The sequence below is a fragment of the Phacochoerus africanus genome, chromosome 8, assembly GCF_016906955.1.
Source record: "Phacochoerus africanus isolate WHEZ1 chromosome 8, ROS_Pafr_v1, whole genome shotgun sequence".
In the NCBI taxonomy this organism is placed as follows: Eukaryota; Metazoa; Chordata; class Mammalia; order Artiodactyla; family Suidae; genus Phacochoerus; species Phacochoerus africanus.
This window is the reverse complement of record NC_062551.1, coordinates 149,191,925-149,212,591: the sequence shown is the minus strand read 5'-3', so window position 1 is coordinate 149,212,591 and position 20,667 is coordinate 149,191,925. Positions and strand designations below refer to the sequence as shown.

The 20,667-nt window shown below is 36.6% G+C and overlaps 2 protein-coding genes across 3 annotated transcripts in view; both read left to right on the top strand.

Annotated features, from left to right (window-relative positions):
• ATG4C (autophagy related 4C cysteine peptidase) overlaps positions 1-20,667 on the top strand; it is a 91,046-nt gene that overhangs the window by 19,865 nt on the left and 50,514 nt on the right. For both annotated transcript variants that reach the window (XM_047788823.1, XM_047788824.1), the window contains exons 2-5: positions 5,010-5,148; positions 9,480-9,563; positions 17,506-17,739; positions 20,238-20,568. In XM_047788823.1, coding sequence (XP_047644779.1) covers positions 5,073-5,148; positions 9,480-9,563; positions 17,506-17,739; positions 20,238-20,568 — 725 coding nt within the window. In that variant the 5' untranslated portion in view covers positions 5,010-5,072. The remainder of the gene's footprint in view (positions 1-5,009; positions 5,149-9,479; positions 9,564-17,505; positions 17,740-20,237; positions 20,569-20,667) is intronic.
• On the top strand, positions 5,838-6,189 carry LOC125132044 (mitochondrial import inner membrane translocase subunit TIM14-like). The gene has a single exon (XM_047788825.1). It carries the CDS (start codon positions 5,851-5,853, stop codon positions 6,187-6,189), a length of 339 nt encoding a protein of 112 aa, XP_047644781.1. The 5' UTR covers positions 5,838-5,850.

The window sequence follows — 20,667 nt, the reverse complement described above, 5'->3', positions numbered from 1 at the left end:
GGTAGACAGGGTGAGTCCTAGGGTGGCTGTGGGCTCAGAGGGTCTTAAGGTAGCTGGCCTGTTGGTGTATGAGGCTGTGTCTCTACCTGGCTAGTTGTTGGCCTTAGGAATCCCAGTACTGGTGGTGATAGGCTGGTGGGAGGGGTTTGGCCCAATGCTAATATGCTAGAGGGAGGAGCCCCAACTGGTGTTTGCCAGCAACACCAGTGTCCTGGTGTTAGAACAAGCTCCCCAGAATGGCTGCTACCAGTGTATATGTCCCCAGGGTAAGCCTGCCTGCCTCCTGCCTTCTGCCGAGATCAGCAAGTGGTCTGATTCAGACTCCTTTCAGTTTGCTGCTTTTACCCTGGGTCCCAGAGAGTGTGAGGTTTTGAGTGCATCCTTTCAGAGTGGAGTCTATTTCCAGTAGCCCTCTGCCTCTTCTGAAAGTAAGCCCTACTGGCCTTCAAAGCCAAATCTTCTGCGGCCTTGTCTTCCTGGTGTAGGATCCCTGTGCTGGAGATCCCAATGTGGGATTCAGACCCATTGCTCCTTGGGGAGAAACCTCTCATTTGTAATTATCCTTCTATTTGTGAGTTGTCCACCCTGGGGTGTGGGGTCTTGACTATACTGTGTCTCTGCCTCTCCTACCCATCTTGTTATAGCTACTTATTTATATCTTTAGTTGTAGAAGATCATTTCTGTTAGTCTTCTGGTCTGTAATCAATAGTTACTATGTAAATAGTTGTAATTTTGGTTTGCCTGTGGGAGGTGAGCTCAGGGTCTTCCTACTCCACTAAAGACATGCCTCCTATGCATTGTTGAATTCAATTTACTAATGTTTAGTTGAAGATTTTTGCAGCTGTGTTCATGAGAGATATTCGTCAGTAGTTTTCTTTTTTTGTAACATCTTTGGTTTTGGTATTAGGGTAATGCTGACCTCACAGAATGAGTTTGAAAGTATTCTCTCTGCTTCTGTCTTCTGGAAGAGATTGTAGAGAATGGATATAATTTCTTCCATAAATGTGTGATAGTACTCAGTGAAGCCATCTGGGCCTGATGCTTTTTGTTTTGGAAGATTATTAATTATTGATAAACTTTAAAAAACAGATACAGCCCTATTCAAACTGTCGTTCTTTTTTTCTTGTCTTTTTGCCATTTCTTGGGCTGCTCTCACGGCATGTGGAGGTTCCCAGGCTAGGGGTCGCATTGGAGCTGTAACCGCTGGCCTACACCAGAGCCACAGCAACGTGGGAGCTGAGTTGCATCTGCGACCTGCACCACAGCTCACGGCAACGCCAGATCCTTAACCCACTGAGCAAGGCCAGGGATCGAACCCACAACGTCATGGTTCCTAGTCGGATTTGTTAACCACCGCACCACAACGGGAACTCCTCAAACTGTCATTCTTCTTGTGTGGTATTTGGCAGACGACTCTTTCCTTCAAGAATTTGGTCCATTTCATCTAGGCTTTCAAATTTGTGAGCATAGAGTTGTTCATAATATTTCTTTATTTTTTTTATTTTTTATTTTTGGATGTCCCTGGGATCTGTGCTGATGTCCCCTCTTCTGGTGTTAGTAATTTGTGTCTTCTCTCTTTTTTTCTTAGTTACCCTGGCTAGAGGATTATAGGTTTTATTGATCTTTTCAAAGAACCAGCTTTTGGTTTCATTGATTTTTCTCTATTGATTTTTCTCTTTCTGCCCTAATTTTTATTATTTCCCTTTTTTCTGCTTAATTTGCTCTTATTTTTCTGATTTCATAAGTTTGAAACTTTTATTATTGATTTTAGGTCTTGCTTTTCTAGTATATGCATTCAGTGCTATAAATTTCCCTGTAGGGATGCTTTTGTTGCATCCCACAAGTTTTGATGTTATATCTGCATTTTCATTTAATTCAAGACACTTTACGGTTTCGCTTGAGATTTCTGACCCATGTCTTATTTAGAGGTATATTGTTTAATCTCCAAGTATTATGAGATTTTTCAGTCTATCTTTCCATTTTTGATTTCTGGTTCAACTCCACTGTGGTAAGAGCAAACATTGTATGATTTTGTTTCTTTTAAATTTGTTAAGGGGTGTTTTATGGCTCAGAATGTGGTCTACTTTGGTGAATATTCTGTGTGAACCTGAGAAGAATGTGTAATCTGCTCTTGTTGAGTGAAGTCTGTAGCTGGTCTATTATATCTTGTTGATAAATGGTGCTGTTGAGTTCAATTATGTCTTTACTGATTTTCTGCCTGCTGAATGTGTCCATTTCTGATAGAGTGGTGTTAGGGTCTTCAGTCATAACAGTGGCTTCATCTATTTGTTCTTGCAGTTTTGCCTCACATACTTTGATGTTTCCTGAATATCTTCTTATGGTGATGAATGTAGGTCATAATATGTATCATCAGCAGATATTCATGTCTATTAGCATACCTGTGTGCTGCGTGTGAGGATGTACTAGTAAACAGGACATGTTCTGTACCCTAAAGGAGCTTATTATTTGAGAAATTATTTTGTAGAATGCTTGTTACCTCAGGCTTGCCAATATCTCTTGTGAAGATGAAAAAAGATCAAATTCTGTCAACATAAATTAAATTCCTTCAATGTATGTTTACTTTGATCTAGTAAGATTGAAAATATTTTCCTAAGTTTATTGGCCCTTTTATATTGCCAGTCTTTTTTCCATTTAGTTTTTTTTCTTATTGATTTATGAGGGCTCTTTTTATATTATGGACATTAGTCCTTTGTCTTTATAATATGTATTAGATTTTTTACTTAATTAATGATTGTAAATCAACCTTGTTAAATACTCTTTTTCTTCTTTCTCTACAGAGGTTTTCATTTTATATGATATGCTTAGAAGGGACTTTTTTACAAGATTATTAAAAACATTTGTCAGTACTTCCTTGTATGTGCATGTGTGCCATGTGTTTGCATTTACATTGAATTCTTTGGTCTAGAATTCATAACATATGAGATGGCTTTGTTTTTAAAACTGGGTAGTTTATTATTCTGCTACTATTTACTAAATTAGCCATCTTTTCTAACTGATGTGAAATAGCTCTTGTATCAGTCAATGAATTCTCAAATGTACTTGGATTTATTTCTGTACTCCTTATTGTGTTTTATTCAGTGTCATCCTTTGCTTATAAGAATGATAAATGTAGGTGTTACTAAATTTTAATTATTAGAGTTTTATAACATGTTTTAATATGCAGTAAGAAAATACTTTCCTCATTAGAAATTTTTAGTTATTCCTTTTTTTAAAAAAATGTTTATAATACTTCCTAACATAGTTCAAGGGATCACCTTTCAAAATCACCTCTGCTCTAAAAAGTTAGGATTTTTAAAAATAGGCATTTACATTTTTGTTATACAGATAAAGTGGGTTTCTGTCTTTACAGAAGATTGGAATTCAATTTTAGTTATATGAAATGTAACCTTACTGAATTATTAAACTAGTAACTGCTTAACTAATTTGGCCTTTTGATGACAATTTTATTCTTTTCATTTACTCTATGTAATAGTGACAATAAATGCATTCTTATAAAATTGTTAAGGGTCTGTTCCCAACACATTTCAAATGTTTCCAGTTGAGATAGAGTAAATGGTCTGTAAGTAGCAGGAGTTTGGAGTGAAAGTAACATTAAAAGAAAACTTAGCAATGTAGTCTACTCTAAATTCCTTGAGGTTAGTATATTTGTCTATTAATTTTTGTATCTGTCAGGGTATCTTACCTTGGTTATTTGTTTAGGGGTCATATGAGATACAGACTTTCCCCGTAGAAAATGTCTCATTTTGTCCTCATTTTTGCCCCACTCACTTTAAAGTCATCTTGACTTTCACACACTTGCTAAGGGCTGTCCAGCGTGTTCCTGGTGACTAGTGCAGGGAACTGTTTGAGCCAAAGTCTTCCCTGTGGCCTACTTTCTTACTGATTTAGGAAGAGAATACATGCATGTACATTCTCTTATTTTAAACATTTTGAATTTAGATAATTCATGGTTGGTGGTTTTTTTGAAAAATAAACCTACAGAATCTGATTCTGATATTCTTGTTTGCTCTTAGGATAAAGAACAAAATTCTTAACACAGTCTACAACGCCCTGTGCACTTTGGCCCCTGTATAATAACCCAATAGCCACATCTCGTGTTGCTTTTTTGAATTCTGTTCTTAGTCACATTGGCTTTTAAAATTCTTCCAATGGGCCATGCTTTCTTCTGCCTCATTCTAATGTATAATTAGTATCTTTCAGTAGATATTATAAAATGGAATGTCTATTGTTAGAGATATGAATGTATCCATACGTTTGAGTTGATATTTGTAACTCTGAAAGGATAATGTTCTGTGTAGCATTCTTTTCTTGAAAAGCGAACTGTCAGTGAACTATTGCAAATAAGCTTAAGCATTTTCAGTTGTAATCTGTTCCTCTTTCAGATTATATCACACATGTCAATTTTCCCTCAAGTTAGTTAAAAAACAAATACTTGTAAGCTACATTTATTCTTATTTTAATGTAAGAAAACATTTTATGTTGTACATTTAAGCCATTCTATTTTTTTTTAAATGCTGCAGTAGGAAGGATCTACAGGAAATATAGGAAATGCCTTAATCAAAAAAATTAGGCTTTATATAAAAGTAGTGACTTAATGAATATAAATGGAAACCTTCATTCTTAGGATAGTCATCATTTCTTATATGATTTCAAATCACTTTCTCTACTTACAAATAAATATTGAGTAGTCTCATAAGCACCAAAGCTAACCTGTGTCACTAAATTATTTTTTTAATTGTTAATATCTAAGGGAGGTTATTGTTTGGTTTTTGTGTGACAATTTTTATTGTATATTTGGTTTAAAATATACTTTGTAAGTAAATTATGTATAAGATAGACTATATATTCTGTTCTATAAATTGGAAAATTGGTTTGCACATTTCCTGTTCAAATTGTATTTAATCATTTAAGTAACTTTACAAGGTATTGGACCATGTAATATGTACGCATTACTTTTTTTGTCTTTAATTTTTTTTCCTTTACATCAGAACAAAAGACTAAACTTACAGAAGAATGCAATCAAGTGATGGCTTTTCCTTTAGAATCTGAATATGGAGGCCACAGGAACAGATGAAGTTGACAAGCTAAAAACTAAATTTGTATCTGCTTGGAACAACATGAAATACAGTAAGTATCGTGATTTGAAAATTGTGTAAGTCCAGAGAAATACTTGAAGACATGTCTTATCATGCTTATTAAGTCACTGACAATTGCTGAGGTTTTCTTTGAATGAAATATTTTTTAAGGAATGTAGATAAGAATACTTCCTGAAGAAAGAGCCAAATACCATTGTAAGCATTGCTTAGAAACTCATGCATATAATGTGGTTCTTTAAAAAAGAAGATTCCAAAACAGAATTTATTCTGGTGATGATAATACCTCAGTTTTTCAGATTCACTTTCAAGCAACCTCATGTGTGAACCGGGAGGCTAGCAAAACAGACATCTGAATCTACAGAGCACACAGTATAAAGGTCACACAGCCATACATGCGACTTTCTCCTACTAGTACACTCACACCCTTGTGTATAACTTAATTACTCTTGGTTTGCATACAGATCCAAAAAAGGTCATATGGTGGTTTTGAAGCCCACTTCAGACTGGAAACAAATTGGAGATTAAAAATCCTTCAAAGACAGGGAGTTCCCCTTGTGCCTTAGCGGAAGCGAACCTGACTATTATCCATGAGGATGCAGATTCCATTCCTGGCCCCACTCAGTGGGTTCAGGATCCAGCATTGCCAAGAGCTGTGGTGTAGGTTGCAGATGCAGCTGGGATCCTGCTTTGCCTTGGCTGTGGTATAGGCTGGCAGTGGAGCCAAGCAGGAGCCATGGCCAGTACAGTGGTAGCAGCTGGACTGACCATTGCTGCCACAGGATTTGCAGGCCGTTACGCTTTCCAAGCCATGAAGCATATGGAGCCTCAAGTAAAACAAGTTTTTCAAAGTCTACCAAAATCTGCCTTTCGTGGTGGCTATTATAGAGTTGGGTTTGAACCCAAAATGATGACGTGGGAAGCAGCATTAATACTAGGTATAAGCCCTACTGCCAATAAAGGAAAAATAAGAGATGCTCACCAAAGAATTATGCTCCCTGAGGGAGGATCTCCTTATACAGTGGCCAAAATCAATGAAGCTAAGGATTTACTGGAAGGTCAAGGTAAAAAATGAAGTAAATGTATGATGAATTTTTAAGTTCTTATTCATTTATATATGTGAATACTAGCTTTTCATAATAAAATGCCTCAAAGCTTAAAAAAAAAAAAAATAGAGACTTCTCTGTGCTCTGTGGACTATAAATCATGGCTCATGTAAAATGCAGACCCTTGCAGAACCTCAAGCTCTAACTTGTCAGATTGGCAACTTTTCTTTTGGAAGGACTGGCGACTGGTAAGAGGGTGTAGGATGAGAGTAAAGCATAGGGAGAAAGAAATTCCTCCCCAAAGGTTTTTTTGTTTGTTTGTTTACATTAAAAAAAATTTTTTTTTCTTTTCATGGCCATTCCTGTGGCATATGAAAGTTACAGGCTAGGGGTTGAATCAGAGCTGCAGCTGCTGGTCTGTGCCATAGCCATGGCAACATGTAGCTGAGTCGCATCTGCATGATCTACTCTGCAGCTTATGGCAATGCCAGATCCTTAACCCACTGAGCGAGGCCAGGGATTGAACGCCATTCTCAGGGACACTCTGTTGGGTTCTTAACCCCCTGAGCCACAACAGGATCTCTTGTTTATTTGTTTCCGAGGTTGTTTTTGTGAAGTTCTTAGGATTTGTTTCGGAAGTATTACCTTTGGGGGAGAGGAGATTGTTCCTGTTTGGGGAATTAGAATCATTCTAGTATGGTACTAATAATATTCCCAAGAGACAATGTCTGTGAAGCACCTGGTTTAGTTCCTAGTTATAATAGGTGGTCAGTAAATACTAATTTTCCATTGGAGTTCAGAGAAGAGAATGAGAGATAGATTGGGAAAGGAAAAAATGGCTTAGAAGTGCATAGTTTATTTTTGCTTTTATTTCTGTTGCTTTGGGAGACTGACCTGAGAAAACATTTGTTAGGTTGATGTCAGAGAATGTTTTGCCTATATTCTCTTCCAGGAGTTTGATGGTGTCTTGTCTTATATTTAAGTCGTTAAGCCATTTTGAGTTTATTTTTGCACATGGTGTGAGGGTGTGTTCTAGTTTCATTGATTTACATGTAGCTGTCCAGGTTTCCCAGCAATACTTGCTGAAAAGACCGTCTTTTTCCCATTTTATGTTCTTGCTTCCTTTGTCAAAGATAAATTGACCGTAGGTGTCTGAGTTTATTTCTGGGTTCTCTCTTCTGTTCCATTGGTCTGTATGTCTGTTTTGGTACCAGGACCACACTGTCTTGATGACTGTGGCTTTGTAATATTGCCTGAAGCCTGGGAGCGTTATGCCTCCTGCTTGGCTTTTGTGGTTCTGTATAAATTTTTGGATTGTTTGTTCTAGTTCTGTGAAAAATGTCATGGGTAAATTGATAGGGATTGCATTGAATCTGTAAATTGCTTTGGGTGGTATGGCGATTTTTACAGTATTAATTTTTCCAATCCAGGAGCATGGAATATCTTTTCATTTTTTTATATCTTATTTAATTTCCTTGATTAATGTTTTTTTTTTTTTTGCTTTTGTGTTTTTGTCTGTTGTTGTTGTTGTTGTTGCTATTTCTTGGGCCGCTCCCGCGGCATATGGAGGTTCCCAGGCCAGGGGTTGAATTGGAGCTGTAGCCACCGGCCTACACCAGAGCCACAGCAACGCGGGATCCGAGCCGCATCTGCAACCTACACCACAGCTCACAGCAACTCGGGATCTTTAACCCACTGAGCAAGGGCAGGGACCGAACCCGCAACCTCATGGTTCCTAGTCGGGTTCGTTAACCACTGCGCCACGACGGGAACTCCTTTTGATTAATGTTTTATAGTTCTCAGCATATAAGTCTTTTACCTCCTTGGTCAGGTGTATACCCATGTATTTGATTTTTTGGGATGCAATTTTAAAAGGTGTTGTATTTTTGTATTCCTTTTCTAATATTTCATTGTTAGTATACAGAAATGTGACTGATTTCTGAATGTTAATCTTATATCTTGCTACTTTTCTGAATTTGTTGATCAGTTCAAGTAGATTTTGGGTTGAGTCCTTAGGGTTTTCTATATATAGTATCATGTCATCTGCATACAGTGACAGGTTTACCTCTTCTTTTCCTGTTTGGATGCCTTTTATTTCTTTTGTTTGTCTGATTGCTGTGGCTAGGACTTCCAGTACTACGAATCTGGTATACATATAATGGAATATTAAGTTACAAAAAAAGGAAGGAAATTCTGCCGTTTTCAACAATATGGATGGGCCTTCAGGGCGTTATCCTAAGTGAAATAAGTAAATGGAAGAAGACAAATACTATTTTCTCTCCCTTACTTGTATGTGGAATTAGAACAAAAAATAAAACTCACAGAAACAGAAAAAAAGAGAAATAAGTGCATGGTTGAGGCAGAAGCAGCAGCGGCAAATTTTAAATGGGCCAATATTGGGGAGGATATTTTTGTCATGGAATAGTATGAGCCAAATACTAAAGCCCACTTTGAGTACAGGTGAGAAGTAATGGAAAAGATGTCTGTAAAGGTAACTTGCATCACATAGTGGAAAGTCTTTAGTATCACTGAGAAGTTCATTATAAATTAATGAGTCATTGATGATGGTTTTTGAGCGGACAAGTTACCTATCAAAGCTGAGCCACAGAGAGATTAATTGGGCAGGGATGTGTGGCATAAGCTAAGTGGACAAGAAGGATGACAGAGAAGCCATTTTGGGGAGCTTTGCTGTAATCCAAGTGAACCTAATTGAAAGCCTGATTAGTATATTTGACTTTCTCGTCTTTTTCACCGTCACACTCAGATACTTCTATCATCTTTATTATACCTACATATTTAATTTACTTACTTTTTTTTTTCTTTTTGTTATTTCTTTGGGTCGCTCCCTCGGCATATGGAGGTTCCCAGCCTAGGCGTCTAATTGGAGCTGTAGCTGCCTGCCTATGCCAGAGCCACAGCAACACGGGATCCGAGCTGCATCTGCAACCTACACCACAGCTCACGGCAACTCGGGATCCTTAACCCACTGAGCAAGGGCGGGGACCAAACCCGCAACCTCATGGTTCCTAGTCGGATTGTTAACCACTGTGCCACGATGGGAACTCCTAATTTACTTACTCTTTATACGTATTTGTGTTATAGTTCTTGAGGTAGAATATGGTCAAAGCAATTTTATTTGAAAATAGCGTAAGTGGCCTGTATTTTCAGCTCGTTGTCGAAATATTTTTGCTGCTCTTGTGAAAAATGCACATCTGCAGTTGAGAACTGGTGATTTAAAATTAAATAAAAGAAAATACTGCTAGACTTTTACTCTGAAATTTTTTCATTGCAGAACTGTTTTTCTCTTTTTCTTATTTAGGTTGGGTATTGAAAACAAAGACATATTTTAGTAGAAATTCCCCTGTGTTATTGCTTGGAAAGTGTTACCATTTTAAATATGAAGGTAAGTGCTAAATTTGTAATTCGTTTAAAAAAATATTTGTAGAAATTCACTGTGTAATTGTTTATATTACTTTATTTCCAGGTTAATCTACTTTTGACATATTTCTTTTTGTTTTTTACTTCCAGTTATTTTTATTGTGATAAAGTACACAACACAAAATTTACCATCTTAATTATTTTTATTTATTTATTTCATCTTTTTAGGGCTGCACCCATGGCATATGGAGGTTTCCAGGCTAGGGGTCAAATTGGAGCTGCAGTTGCCGGCCTGGGCCACAGCCACAGCAATCCTGGATCCAGGCTGTGTCTGTGACCTACACCACAGCTCATGGCAATGCTGGATCCTTAAACCACTGAGTGAGGCCAGGGATTGAACCTGTGTCATCATGGATACTAGTCAGGTTTGTTTCCACTGAGCCACAATGGGAACTCCTATATGCTTTTTAAAAATCCCATGTGTAAGAGATATATGATGTTTGTCTCTCACTGTCTGAATAACTTCACTTAGTATGGTAATTTCTAGGTCCATCCATGTTGCTGCAAATGCCATTATTTTATTTTTATGGCTGAGTAATATTCCATTGCATATATGTACCATCTTCTTTATCCCTTTCTCTGTAGATATACATTTAGGTTGCTTCTATGTCTTGGCTATTGTATATAGTACTACAGTGAACGTTGGAGTACATGTATCTTTTTGAGTCATGGTTTTCTCTGGATAGGATTGGGATTGCTGAATCACATGCTAATTCTATTTTTACTTTTTTGAGGAATCGCCATACTATTTTCCATAGTGGTTGCACAAATTTACATTCCTACCAAGTGTAAGAGGGTTCCCTTTTCTCCACACCCTGTCCAGCGTTTATTGTTTGTAGACTTCTGGATGATGGATATTCTGGCTGGTGTAAGATAGTACCTTATAGTAGTTTTGATTTGCATTTCTCTAATAATTAGTGATGTTGAGCATCTTTTCATGTGTTTTTTGGCCATTTGTATGTCTTCTTTTGAGACATGTCTTTTGTATATCTGCCCATTTTTTGATGAGGTTGTTTGTTTTTTTGATATTGAGCTGTAGGAGGTGTTTATATATTTTGGAAGTTAGTTTAATTCTCTTTTTCTTTCTCTTTGTATAGTGTGTGTACATACATTATTGATTTGTCTATCCATCTGTCATTTATCTATATCTTAAACAAAGGATTAGTCTCCAAAATAATAAAAAACTGCAAATTAATATGAAAACCATGAACAAGCTGAAAATAAATGAGTCAAGAAAATGAACAGGTATTCTTTTTTTTGTCTTTTTGTCTTTTTAGGGCTGCACCAGCGGCATATGGAGGTTCCCAGGCTAGGGTCTAATCGGAGCTACAGATGCTGGCCTACATCACAGCCACAGCAACACCAGATCCGAGCTGCATCTGCGACCTACACCATAGTGTCTGTGACCTACACCATAGCTCATGGCAGTGCTGGATCCTAAACTCACTGAGTGAGGCCAGGGATCGAACCTGCAACCTCATGGTTCCCAGTTAGATTCATCTCCACTGCACCACGACAGGAACTCCTAAACAGGTACTTTTTAAGTAGAAACTTAAATGGCCAGTTAAACATAAGAAAATGCTCAGCCTAGTAATAAATGGAGTGCAAATTAAAATGAGATACCATGTCTTAGTCAACAAATTTGCAAAAGTTTAAAGGTTTCATGATATTAAATGCTAGCAAGTTTGTGAAGAAATAGGAACTCAGACATTGCTGAAAGGAGGTAAATTGGTAAACCTCTTCATGAAATTTGAAAGTATTTAGAAAAATTGAAAATTTACACAACTTAGGATGCAGCAATTCTATCTTAAGTATTTATCCTAGAGAAGTTCTCTGTATATGTGGAGAACACGTGTACAAGGATGCTTATTGTAGCTTTGTTAAAATAACAAAATAATTAGAAATAAGTATGCCTTGGTAGTAGATTAGATGATTAAAGTTCATTCATTCATTCCAAAAATATTTATTGAGAGCCTGTTATGTGCCAGACGCTGGGGTTACTGTTCAGACTATGACAGACATAGTGCTTATACTCAAGGAGCTTACAGTACAGTAGATGAGAGACATTAACCAAATAATTGCCAAAATTGTTAATCCCATGGTTATATTTGTGTTGCAGCTGAAGTACAGTCTGTTACAAACATAGACCAAATTAAAAAGGATGTGATTAGATACAAATAAGCTGAGAGTTCATTTCAAAATAGCTTAAAAGCAATTGAGAGGATTCGTTATCATTCACAAGTGGAAGTTCTGACATTGTGATGGCTCTAGGTTGGTTAATCAGTGTCTTGATGACATCATCAAGGACTCATGTTCTGTCCATCTTCCCACGCTGCTAATCTCAGTGTATTGGCCTTATTTTCACCTACCTGTCTTTATAGTAGTGCTGCCTATCTCAGTACCATGATAAGAGATATGATAGATATGGAAGAATCCAGTGGAAGAAGGACTTTTTCTTCTTTGCTTTCTTAATTATAAATATTAAATTTTAATATTTTAGTAATTTTATATTACTTTAGCTCTTTACAGTTTTGAAATTATGAATTAGTCATATAGAGAAGACAAAAGCCTTGTGTCTATACACTTTCAAGAATAGTAATGAAACTGTATTAGAAGCAGAAGTACAACATTATGAATAGTTTTTAATCTTCATGTGCTTCTTCTACCTAATTGTAGCCCTCTCCATGCCCAAGCACTCCACTATCTTTAAGTAGTAGAATTTAGTATTACCTATTTTTGACCTTTTTGAGAATGGATTTGAAGGCTATTTTATTTTTGTGACTTGCCGGTGGCTTTCCAAGGTGTGTTTTTAAAATTTCTCCGTGTTATTTATAGTTCTAGTTTACTTTTACTGCTGTATAGTATTCCTTTATATGAATTACTACAGAGTATTCATTCTACTATTGTTAGACATTTAGTTTTCTTCATTTTTGCCACTTTCAACAGTGTATAATAGTACGTTCTTCTATCTTTGTAGAAGTAACAATATATTCTCAGAATTTTTTGAAGTATGACATTTGCTGTTCACTAAAAATACCTGCATGCAGAATGAGGGGAATTAATCATTAGCCAGAAGAATATCCCATTTCTATTCTTATCCATTTTATAGATACTCTTTTCTAAATGAGTTAACCTCAAATAACCCTCTTAAACTCTTTCAGAAATTTTTTGGTACCCTCAGAAAGGGAGGCCCTTGTATTTAAAAGTATGCAAATTTAAGTGAAGTTCTTAGGCTAGGGGTTGAATCGGAGCTGCAGCTGCCAATCATAGCCACAGCTACAGCAACACCAGAGCTGAGCTGTATCTATGACCGGTGCCATAGCTCATGACAATGCCGGGTCCTTTTTTTTTTTTTTTTTTTTGGCTTTTTAGGGCCACATCTGTGGCACATGGAAGTTTCCAGGACAGGGATTGAATCAGAGCTACAGCTGCTGGTCTATGCCCCAGCCACAGCAAAGCCAGATCCTTACCCACTGAGCAGGGCCAGGGATTGAACCTGTGTCCTCATGGATACTAGTTTGGTTTCTTACCACTGAGCCACAACGGGAACTCCATATACTATACCATAGTCTATTAAGTGTGCAATAGTATTATGTCAAAAATACAATGCATGTACCTTAATTAAACAATACTTTATGACCAAAAAAATGCTAATCATCTCTAACAGTGCAGAGTTGCCACAAACCACCAATTTGTAAAAAAAACACAGTATTTGCAAAACACAATAAAGTGAAGAACAATAAAACAGGGTATTCCTGTATTCACATTTTATATGATTATTGGTATAGTTAATATAAGTCTGTCATTTCACTATTTGTTCCTATTTGTTAAATCTGCTCTTTGTTCCCCTTCTTTTTCTGCATTCTTTCGGATCGGGTTTTTTAAATTCTATTTTATTTCTTTGTTGGCTTATTAGCTGTAATAAAAGTTATTAGCCGTAACTTTTTATTGTGTTATTTTACTGGTTACTTTAAGGTATTAGGGTACATCTTTAACTTACTGTAGTCTGCCTTCATGGGTATTATACCAATTCACATGTAGTATAAGACCCTTACAGTAAGGTTCACTTTTGCGTACTTCACTTTTTCCTGCTCCTGGTCTTTATGCTATTGCTGTCATACACTTCACTTACTTGTAGGTGTTACTTGGTAATCGTTAAGAGCCCTGCTGTCAATATTATAGCACATGTGTTTTGGTAAGTGAACATGTATTTGGATTATCATTTAGTATGTACACTTGGAATGCATAGTTGTGCCAGTCTGTATTTCTACCAGGTATGTAAGAGAATTTTGCTTGCTCTCATCTCACCAAGATATTTGGTATTTTCTGGTTAACTTTTTTTTTTTGTCTTTTTGCCTTTTCTTGAGCCACTCCAGCGGCATATGGAGGTTCCCAGGCTAGCAGTCTAATCGGAGCTGTAGCCACCGGCCAATGTCAGAGCCACAGCAATGCGGGATCCAAGCTGCCTCTTCAACCTACACCAAGCTCTCAGCAATGCCGGATCCTTAACCCCCTGAGCAAGGCCAGGGATCGAACCTGCAACCTCATGGTTCCTAGTCGGATTTGTTAACCACTGAGCCACGATGGGAACTCCTCTGGTTAACTTTTTTACCTTCTTAAATGGTTAGTGCTTTTTGTGTTCTGTTGAATAAATCTTTACTTACTAGGTTAAGATAGTCTCTCTAGCATTTTGAAGCTGTCATTTCTTTATTTTTTTCTCCTTGGTTGTTTTTAAGATAAGCTTTTTATCTTTGGTGTGGATTTCATTTCATTGTACTCAGAATTCATATCTTTCTCTTTTTTTGGTGGGGGGGCTGCACCTTCGGCATATGGAAGTTCCAAGGCTAGGGGTCGAATCAGAGCTGCAGCTGCTGGCCTATGCCACAGCCACAGCAGTGCCAGATCTGAGCTGCGTCCATGACCTATAGTGCAGCTCATGGCAATGCCAGATCCTTAACCCACTGAGTGAGGCCACAGATTGAACCCACATCCTCATGGATGCTAGTTGGGTTTACTACTGCCGAGCCACAAGAGAAACTCTGTATCTTTCTTAAAATCTGAAAAAATTTCAACTACTTAAATTTTTTTCTATTATAGTTGATATACAATGTTGTGCCAATTTCTGGTGTATCAACCACTTTTAACTATAGCTGTTCTCCATTATTCCTGTTCTCTCCTTCATGTGTGGTAAGTCTTTCTGTTAGATTTTTTTTTCATGTCTCTGAAATTCTTGGGTTTTTAAATATTTTCTGTTATATCTCTTTATGCTGTGTTCTGAGTAGTTTCTTTATTGTTCTGGTTTCTTAGTTATCTTCTGAGTATGCTTAGTTTCTGCTTAATCTATTCCAAATTTCTTTTCTCAGTTATCATATTTTTAATTTCTAATAGTTCCATTTGGTTTTCTTTTACATGGATCTGGTCAATTTTAATAGCCTGTTTTCTGCTATTTGTCCATCATTCAGTACCCTTGTTTTTGTTAAACATGTGTGTATTTATTTTATCCCATACCTGATCATTACAATAATTGTACTCTTTCAGGGATTGTTTTGAAAAAAATTTTTTTTTTGTCTTTTTGTTGTTGTTGTTGTTGTTGTTGCTATTTCTTGGGCCGCTCCCGCGGCACATGGAGGTTCCCAGGCTAGGAGTTGAATTGGAGCTGTAGCCACCGGCCTATGCCAGAGCCACAGCAACGCGGGATCCGAGCCGCGTCTGCAACCTACACCACAGCTCACGGCAACGCTGGATCGTTAACCCACTGAGCAAGGGCAGGGACCAAACCCGCAACCTCATGGTTCCTAGTCGGATTCGTTAACCACTGCGCCATGACGGGAACTCCTGAAATTTTTTTTGACTTCTGATTATTTCTATTAGCTCGTTTGTGATATTTTGATTGTGATAATCAGCCTTGACTGAGCCCTCAATGTTACCAGCAGTTCTTTTTAATTTCCTTTATAAGCTTTATCATTCTTTATAGTAGTTCTTTCAGGCATTCTTATTCTTCATAAACCTCTGCTCAGAAGTCTCTCATTATAGAAAAAAAAGCAAAGCAAATCAAAATTTTAAAAACCTCTCCTCCTTTGATTCCATTTATCTATATTCACCTGATAAATGTTTATTGTGCATCTACTATGGACAGAAATCTCCATTAGGCACTGAAGATTCAGAGGTGCAGAAGATAAACATATTTCTTCTGCTCTGGTTTGAAGTCTAGAAAGGAGTCAGATGTAGATAAAAACCATTCCGGATATAATTAAGACTATGAAAAGGAAAGTCAGTCCAAGAGTGGAATAGCAGGAGCAGTATTATGGTGGAAAGTCAACAGGACACCAAATTCATTTACTGCTAGCAGTTTTCCAGTAATATTTAGAGTAAATGTTAAGAGGAGACTAGATCTTAAGAAGAAAAAGCATTGGAGTTCCCGTTACGGTTCAGTAGGTTAGAGCCTGATATCGTATCTGTGAGGATGCAGGTTTGATCCCTGACCTCGCTCAGTGGATTAAGTATCCGGCATTGATGCAAGCTGTGGTGTAGGTCACAGATGTGGCTCAGATCCTGCATTGCTGTGGCTGTGGCATAGGCCTGCAGCTGCAGCTCTGATTCGACCACTAGGTGGGAAATTCCATATGCTGTAGGTGCAAACGTAACACAAAACAGAGAGAGAGAGAGAGATTAAGGCATCAATCACTTTGTCAAGTAGAAGATTAGGAACTATGTATTTGGTAAGCTACAGGATGGGGTGTGAGCGTTATGCACTATTATATCAATTTCAAACAAATTTAAGTGTCTCAGAAGTGGAAATTTGGGATATATTTGCAGTACTGTATTCAGTTTCCAGCAGGTTTTTTTTTGTTTTTTTGGTAATTAAATTCAAGTTCAAATATTGGGAGAAATTCATTGATAATAGGGACTTGGCATGCATTCTTTTGTCATTGAAACTGTATGCAACATAGCTCCCATTAAGCTGAATATTATGAAGTTTGAGTAATTGTAATTTTTTCAGAAAGAGTTGAAGTGGGATAGGCACAGGAAGGATAAGCAATAAAAGCACGATAAAATTGCTTTAGCATCGTACAGAAGAGTATTAGAAATTAAACTCCTTGAAATTGAGAATTATAGGCAGGTCTACCTAACTATCCACCCACCCAAACCAGTCAGGATATACTTGCACTGTGCTGCATGAAGAAGTTGAAAAGAGGACTAAGACTTTCTTTCTGGAAGTAATTAAGAGAAGTTAAATCATTTTGAGCACTATTGTTTTGTAAATTTTGGAGCAAGCAGTGACCATAGTTTTCACATAGAGATCATATTGGGGATAATCAATTTGGAAAAGCCTTTAAAAATGACATATATGGGTAGAACCAAAAAATACATTTCAACATGAAAGGGTAACAATATATTTAAGAATTTTATATTCTTGTTAGTTTTGATTTTATTCTTTGAGTATAAATATTTATGGCAATGAATACCATGTGCATTTTATTTGATTTTAAGAACTAGTTTATGTGATTATATACATTTTTATATATTGACAAAATAATTTTATTTCATTTTAGAGAGTACCACTATCTATATACTGAGCCAAATGAAGCAAAAAGAAAATATATTTTTATATTATCCCCTCGTAGGAGAGCTGATTGTATTTGGAATATAGGATATTACTATTAACAACAGTATTACTGACAGTATACCTTACATTAGTACTAGAGTGTACAGAACATTTCAGCATTCATTCTCATTTGGTTTTTCTAACAGCCTGAATAGGCAGAATGTAAGATTTATCTTCACTTAAGTTAAAAAAAAAAAAAGATTGGAAAGATTGTCACATACTCCTTATGTACAGTAATGGGAATGTAGTACCATTATTGATATTTCTTGGCATATATTTAGGCAATATTTTTATTTTGTAGATGAAGATAAACTGTTACCTGCAAGATCAGGATGTACAATAAAGGATCATGTAATTGCGGGAAATGTGGAAGAATTTCGTAAAGATTTCATTTCAAGAATATGGCTTACCTACAGGGAAGAATTTCCTCAACTAGAAGGCTCAGCTTTGACAACAGACTGTGGTTGGGGCTGTACATTAAGAACTGGCCAGATGCTGTTGGCTCAAGGCCTTGTACTACACTTTCTTGGTAGAGGTAAATCAAGTATCTGTTTTTGGGGGGTTTTGTTGTTTTTTTAATTGAACTCTAGCTTATAAACTGAATAAAATCCCCTGATGTTAATTTCTTGATTCTCTTTTGTCTTCCAAAGCTGTAGCTAATCTAGAATATAACATCTTTATCGAACTGGGCCAGTATGGCTTAAAGTTTCCCAATTCACCTTTCAAAAATACAAATTAAACAGAACTATTATTCTTGGCTACCGCTATTAATTCATTAAGTTCAGTTTTTAGTAGTCTGTGGGTTTTTCTTTGTTGTTATTTTTTAGTTTTTTTTTTGGTTGAGCTCTCTGGATTGTCTGTAGTTCAGTAAATTCTGGGCAGGTCTACAGCAGTGACTTTGAGCAGATAATTATTGAGCAGTCAATATTTTTACCTTATTTAAATTTTCAGAAATTGTACACTGGTTTCTTTATTTTTCTCTCTACGTATCAATGATGATTTAAAATTATTTTTGTCTTTATAAATATAGTTATAATCAGTTAAATCGATTAGGGCATTTTCTTTCTTTCTTTTTTTTTTTCCTTTGCTTTTAGGGCCACACCTGCAGCATGTGGAAGTTTCCAGGCTAGTGGTCAAATTGGAGCTGTAGCTTCCAGCCTGCACTACAGCCACATCAACACAGGATCCAAGCCACGTCTGTGACCTACACCACAGCTCACAGCAGTGCCGGATCATTAACCCACTGAGCAAGGCCAGGGATCGAACCTGCGTCCTCATGGATACCAGTTGGGTTCTTAACCCACTGAGCCACAACAGGAACTCCCAGATTAGGGCATTTTCTTAATAAGGTCCTCATGGTTAGAGTTTTAGACTTTCAAAAATGTCATTGATTCCTAATTTACATATATTTATTTTTTTTCTAATTTTCCGTCTTATCATTTGTATTAGTTTTTTTGTTTGTTTGTTTGTTTTTGGTCTTTTTGCCATTTCTTGGGCCACTCCCATGGCATATGGAGGTTCCCAGGCTAGGGGTCGAATCAGAGCTGTAGCCAGCAGCCTATGCCAGAGCCACAGCAATGCAGCATCTGAGCCGCGTCTGCAACCTACATCACAGCTCATGGCAACGCTGGGTCCTCAACCCACTGAGTAAGGCCAGGGATCGAACCCGCAACCTCATGGTTCCTAGTCGTATTCGTTAACCACTGAGCCACGACGAGAACTCCTATATCAGTTTTTATATAATGTGTATATTTGTAGGAGGATTTTAGTTTACCATTTTAGGCTATCATATCTGGTTATTACTAAATGTCTTGTGTTGTTTCAAGTGTTCGACAAATTCCCTGCAATACATAGTAGATATTTAATAAGCTTTCTGTAGGGATTATTGATGAGATCATTTAGAGAGAATGTTTATTCAAGAGTGGTGTGAATATTGCAAGGAAAAGGAATTTTTCAACTTTTCTGTGATTATTTTTTTAATAGTCTCATGCAATCATGGACAAGAATTGGAATATTTTTCAGTTCTGTCTCTGAATTTGTGACTTATTTTGTTAACCTAGAATTTCATGTATGTTTGGGGACTGTCTTGTTATTGAAAGCAGTAAGGTAGTGATACAGTTGATTTTGGGGGGATCTTTGATCTCTAATGACTTCATTCATTAACTTCATTTACTAGAAAATTGATATTACTCCCTAAACAATGATTAAGTTATTTTGAAAGGATTATATGAGGAAAAAACACTTTGAAAAGAATATAAAACTTCCATGGTCAAACTTATATCTTAACATATAATCAAAACAAAACCCACTTTTGAAGTTAATCTCTTTTGAATATTATGAATGTTAGTGAATATGTTTATTGTGCCTTTGGGTAATCAAGACTGGATGTCTAATGAACAGTACTGGTAATGGAATTCAGAAGTCTTTGTTCCATCTCAGCACTGTCCAAAAAAAGAAAAAAAAGAAAGGAAAGAAAGAAAAGCATATTCCAGAATTGCCCATTCATTTGTACCTAAGTTTCCTATTTTTTTTCTCTTTTATTTTGGTAGTATTTTCCTAATTATATGTAATGTATTTCCATTTAAAAATTTTTAGAAACTACAGAAAATTCCAGAGACTATTACCACTGAGAAGTAAACATCATTGATATATTGGCATGTTTTCTCTGATTGTGCCTTGATTTGTTTTTATAAGCAGCTTTATTGTGATGTAATCTACATACCACAAGTTCACTCATTCAAGGTGAACAATAGTTCAGTGGTTTTTAGACTATTTGCAGAATTCTGCAACTGTCATAGTAATGTACATTTAGGACAAAAAGAAACTTGTACTCATCAGTAGTCACTCCCTATACTGCTTCTTCCCCATATGTAACCACTAATCTATTTTCTGTTTCTATACATTTGCATATTCCTGGGTTTCCTATTTTAGTTTAGTACCCATATGACTTTAAACGCTACATGTGTGTTTTAGTAGATTGTTAAAGTCTAACTGTTTGAAAGATCTGAACACCTTGCTTTGGAACTACTATAGCTTGGACCTGGCCTGATGCTTTGAACATTGAAAATTCAGACTCTGAATCATGGACTTCCAACACTGTAAAAAAGTTTACTGCATCATTTGAAGCATCGCTTTCAGGGGAAAGAGAACTCAAAACCCCAACAATTTCTCTGAAGGAAACAATTGGGAGATACTCTGATGATCGTGAAAAGCAAAATGAAATTTATCACAGGAAAATCATCTCTTGGTTTGGTGATTCCCCCTTGACTCTCTTTGGTCTGCATCAGCTAATAGAATGTGGAAAGAAGTCTGGGAAAAAAGCTGGAGATTGGTATGGACCGGCTGTGGTTGCTCACATTTTAAGGTAAAATTGTTTTCAAATCTTATGACAGATGTCCTCAAGCTCAGAGATACTAATTTTTGTAGTGCATATGTATTACTGGAATTTTTAGTTTCAGTGTAT

What these genes read in the sequence shown, in the direction of transcription:
- LOC125132044 (XM_047788825.1), top strand. Translation starts at nt 5,851, where the DNA reads ATGGCCAGTACAGTGGTAGCAGCTGGACTGACCATTGCTGCCACAGGA.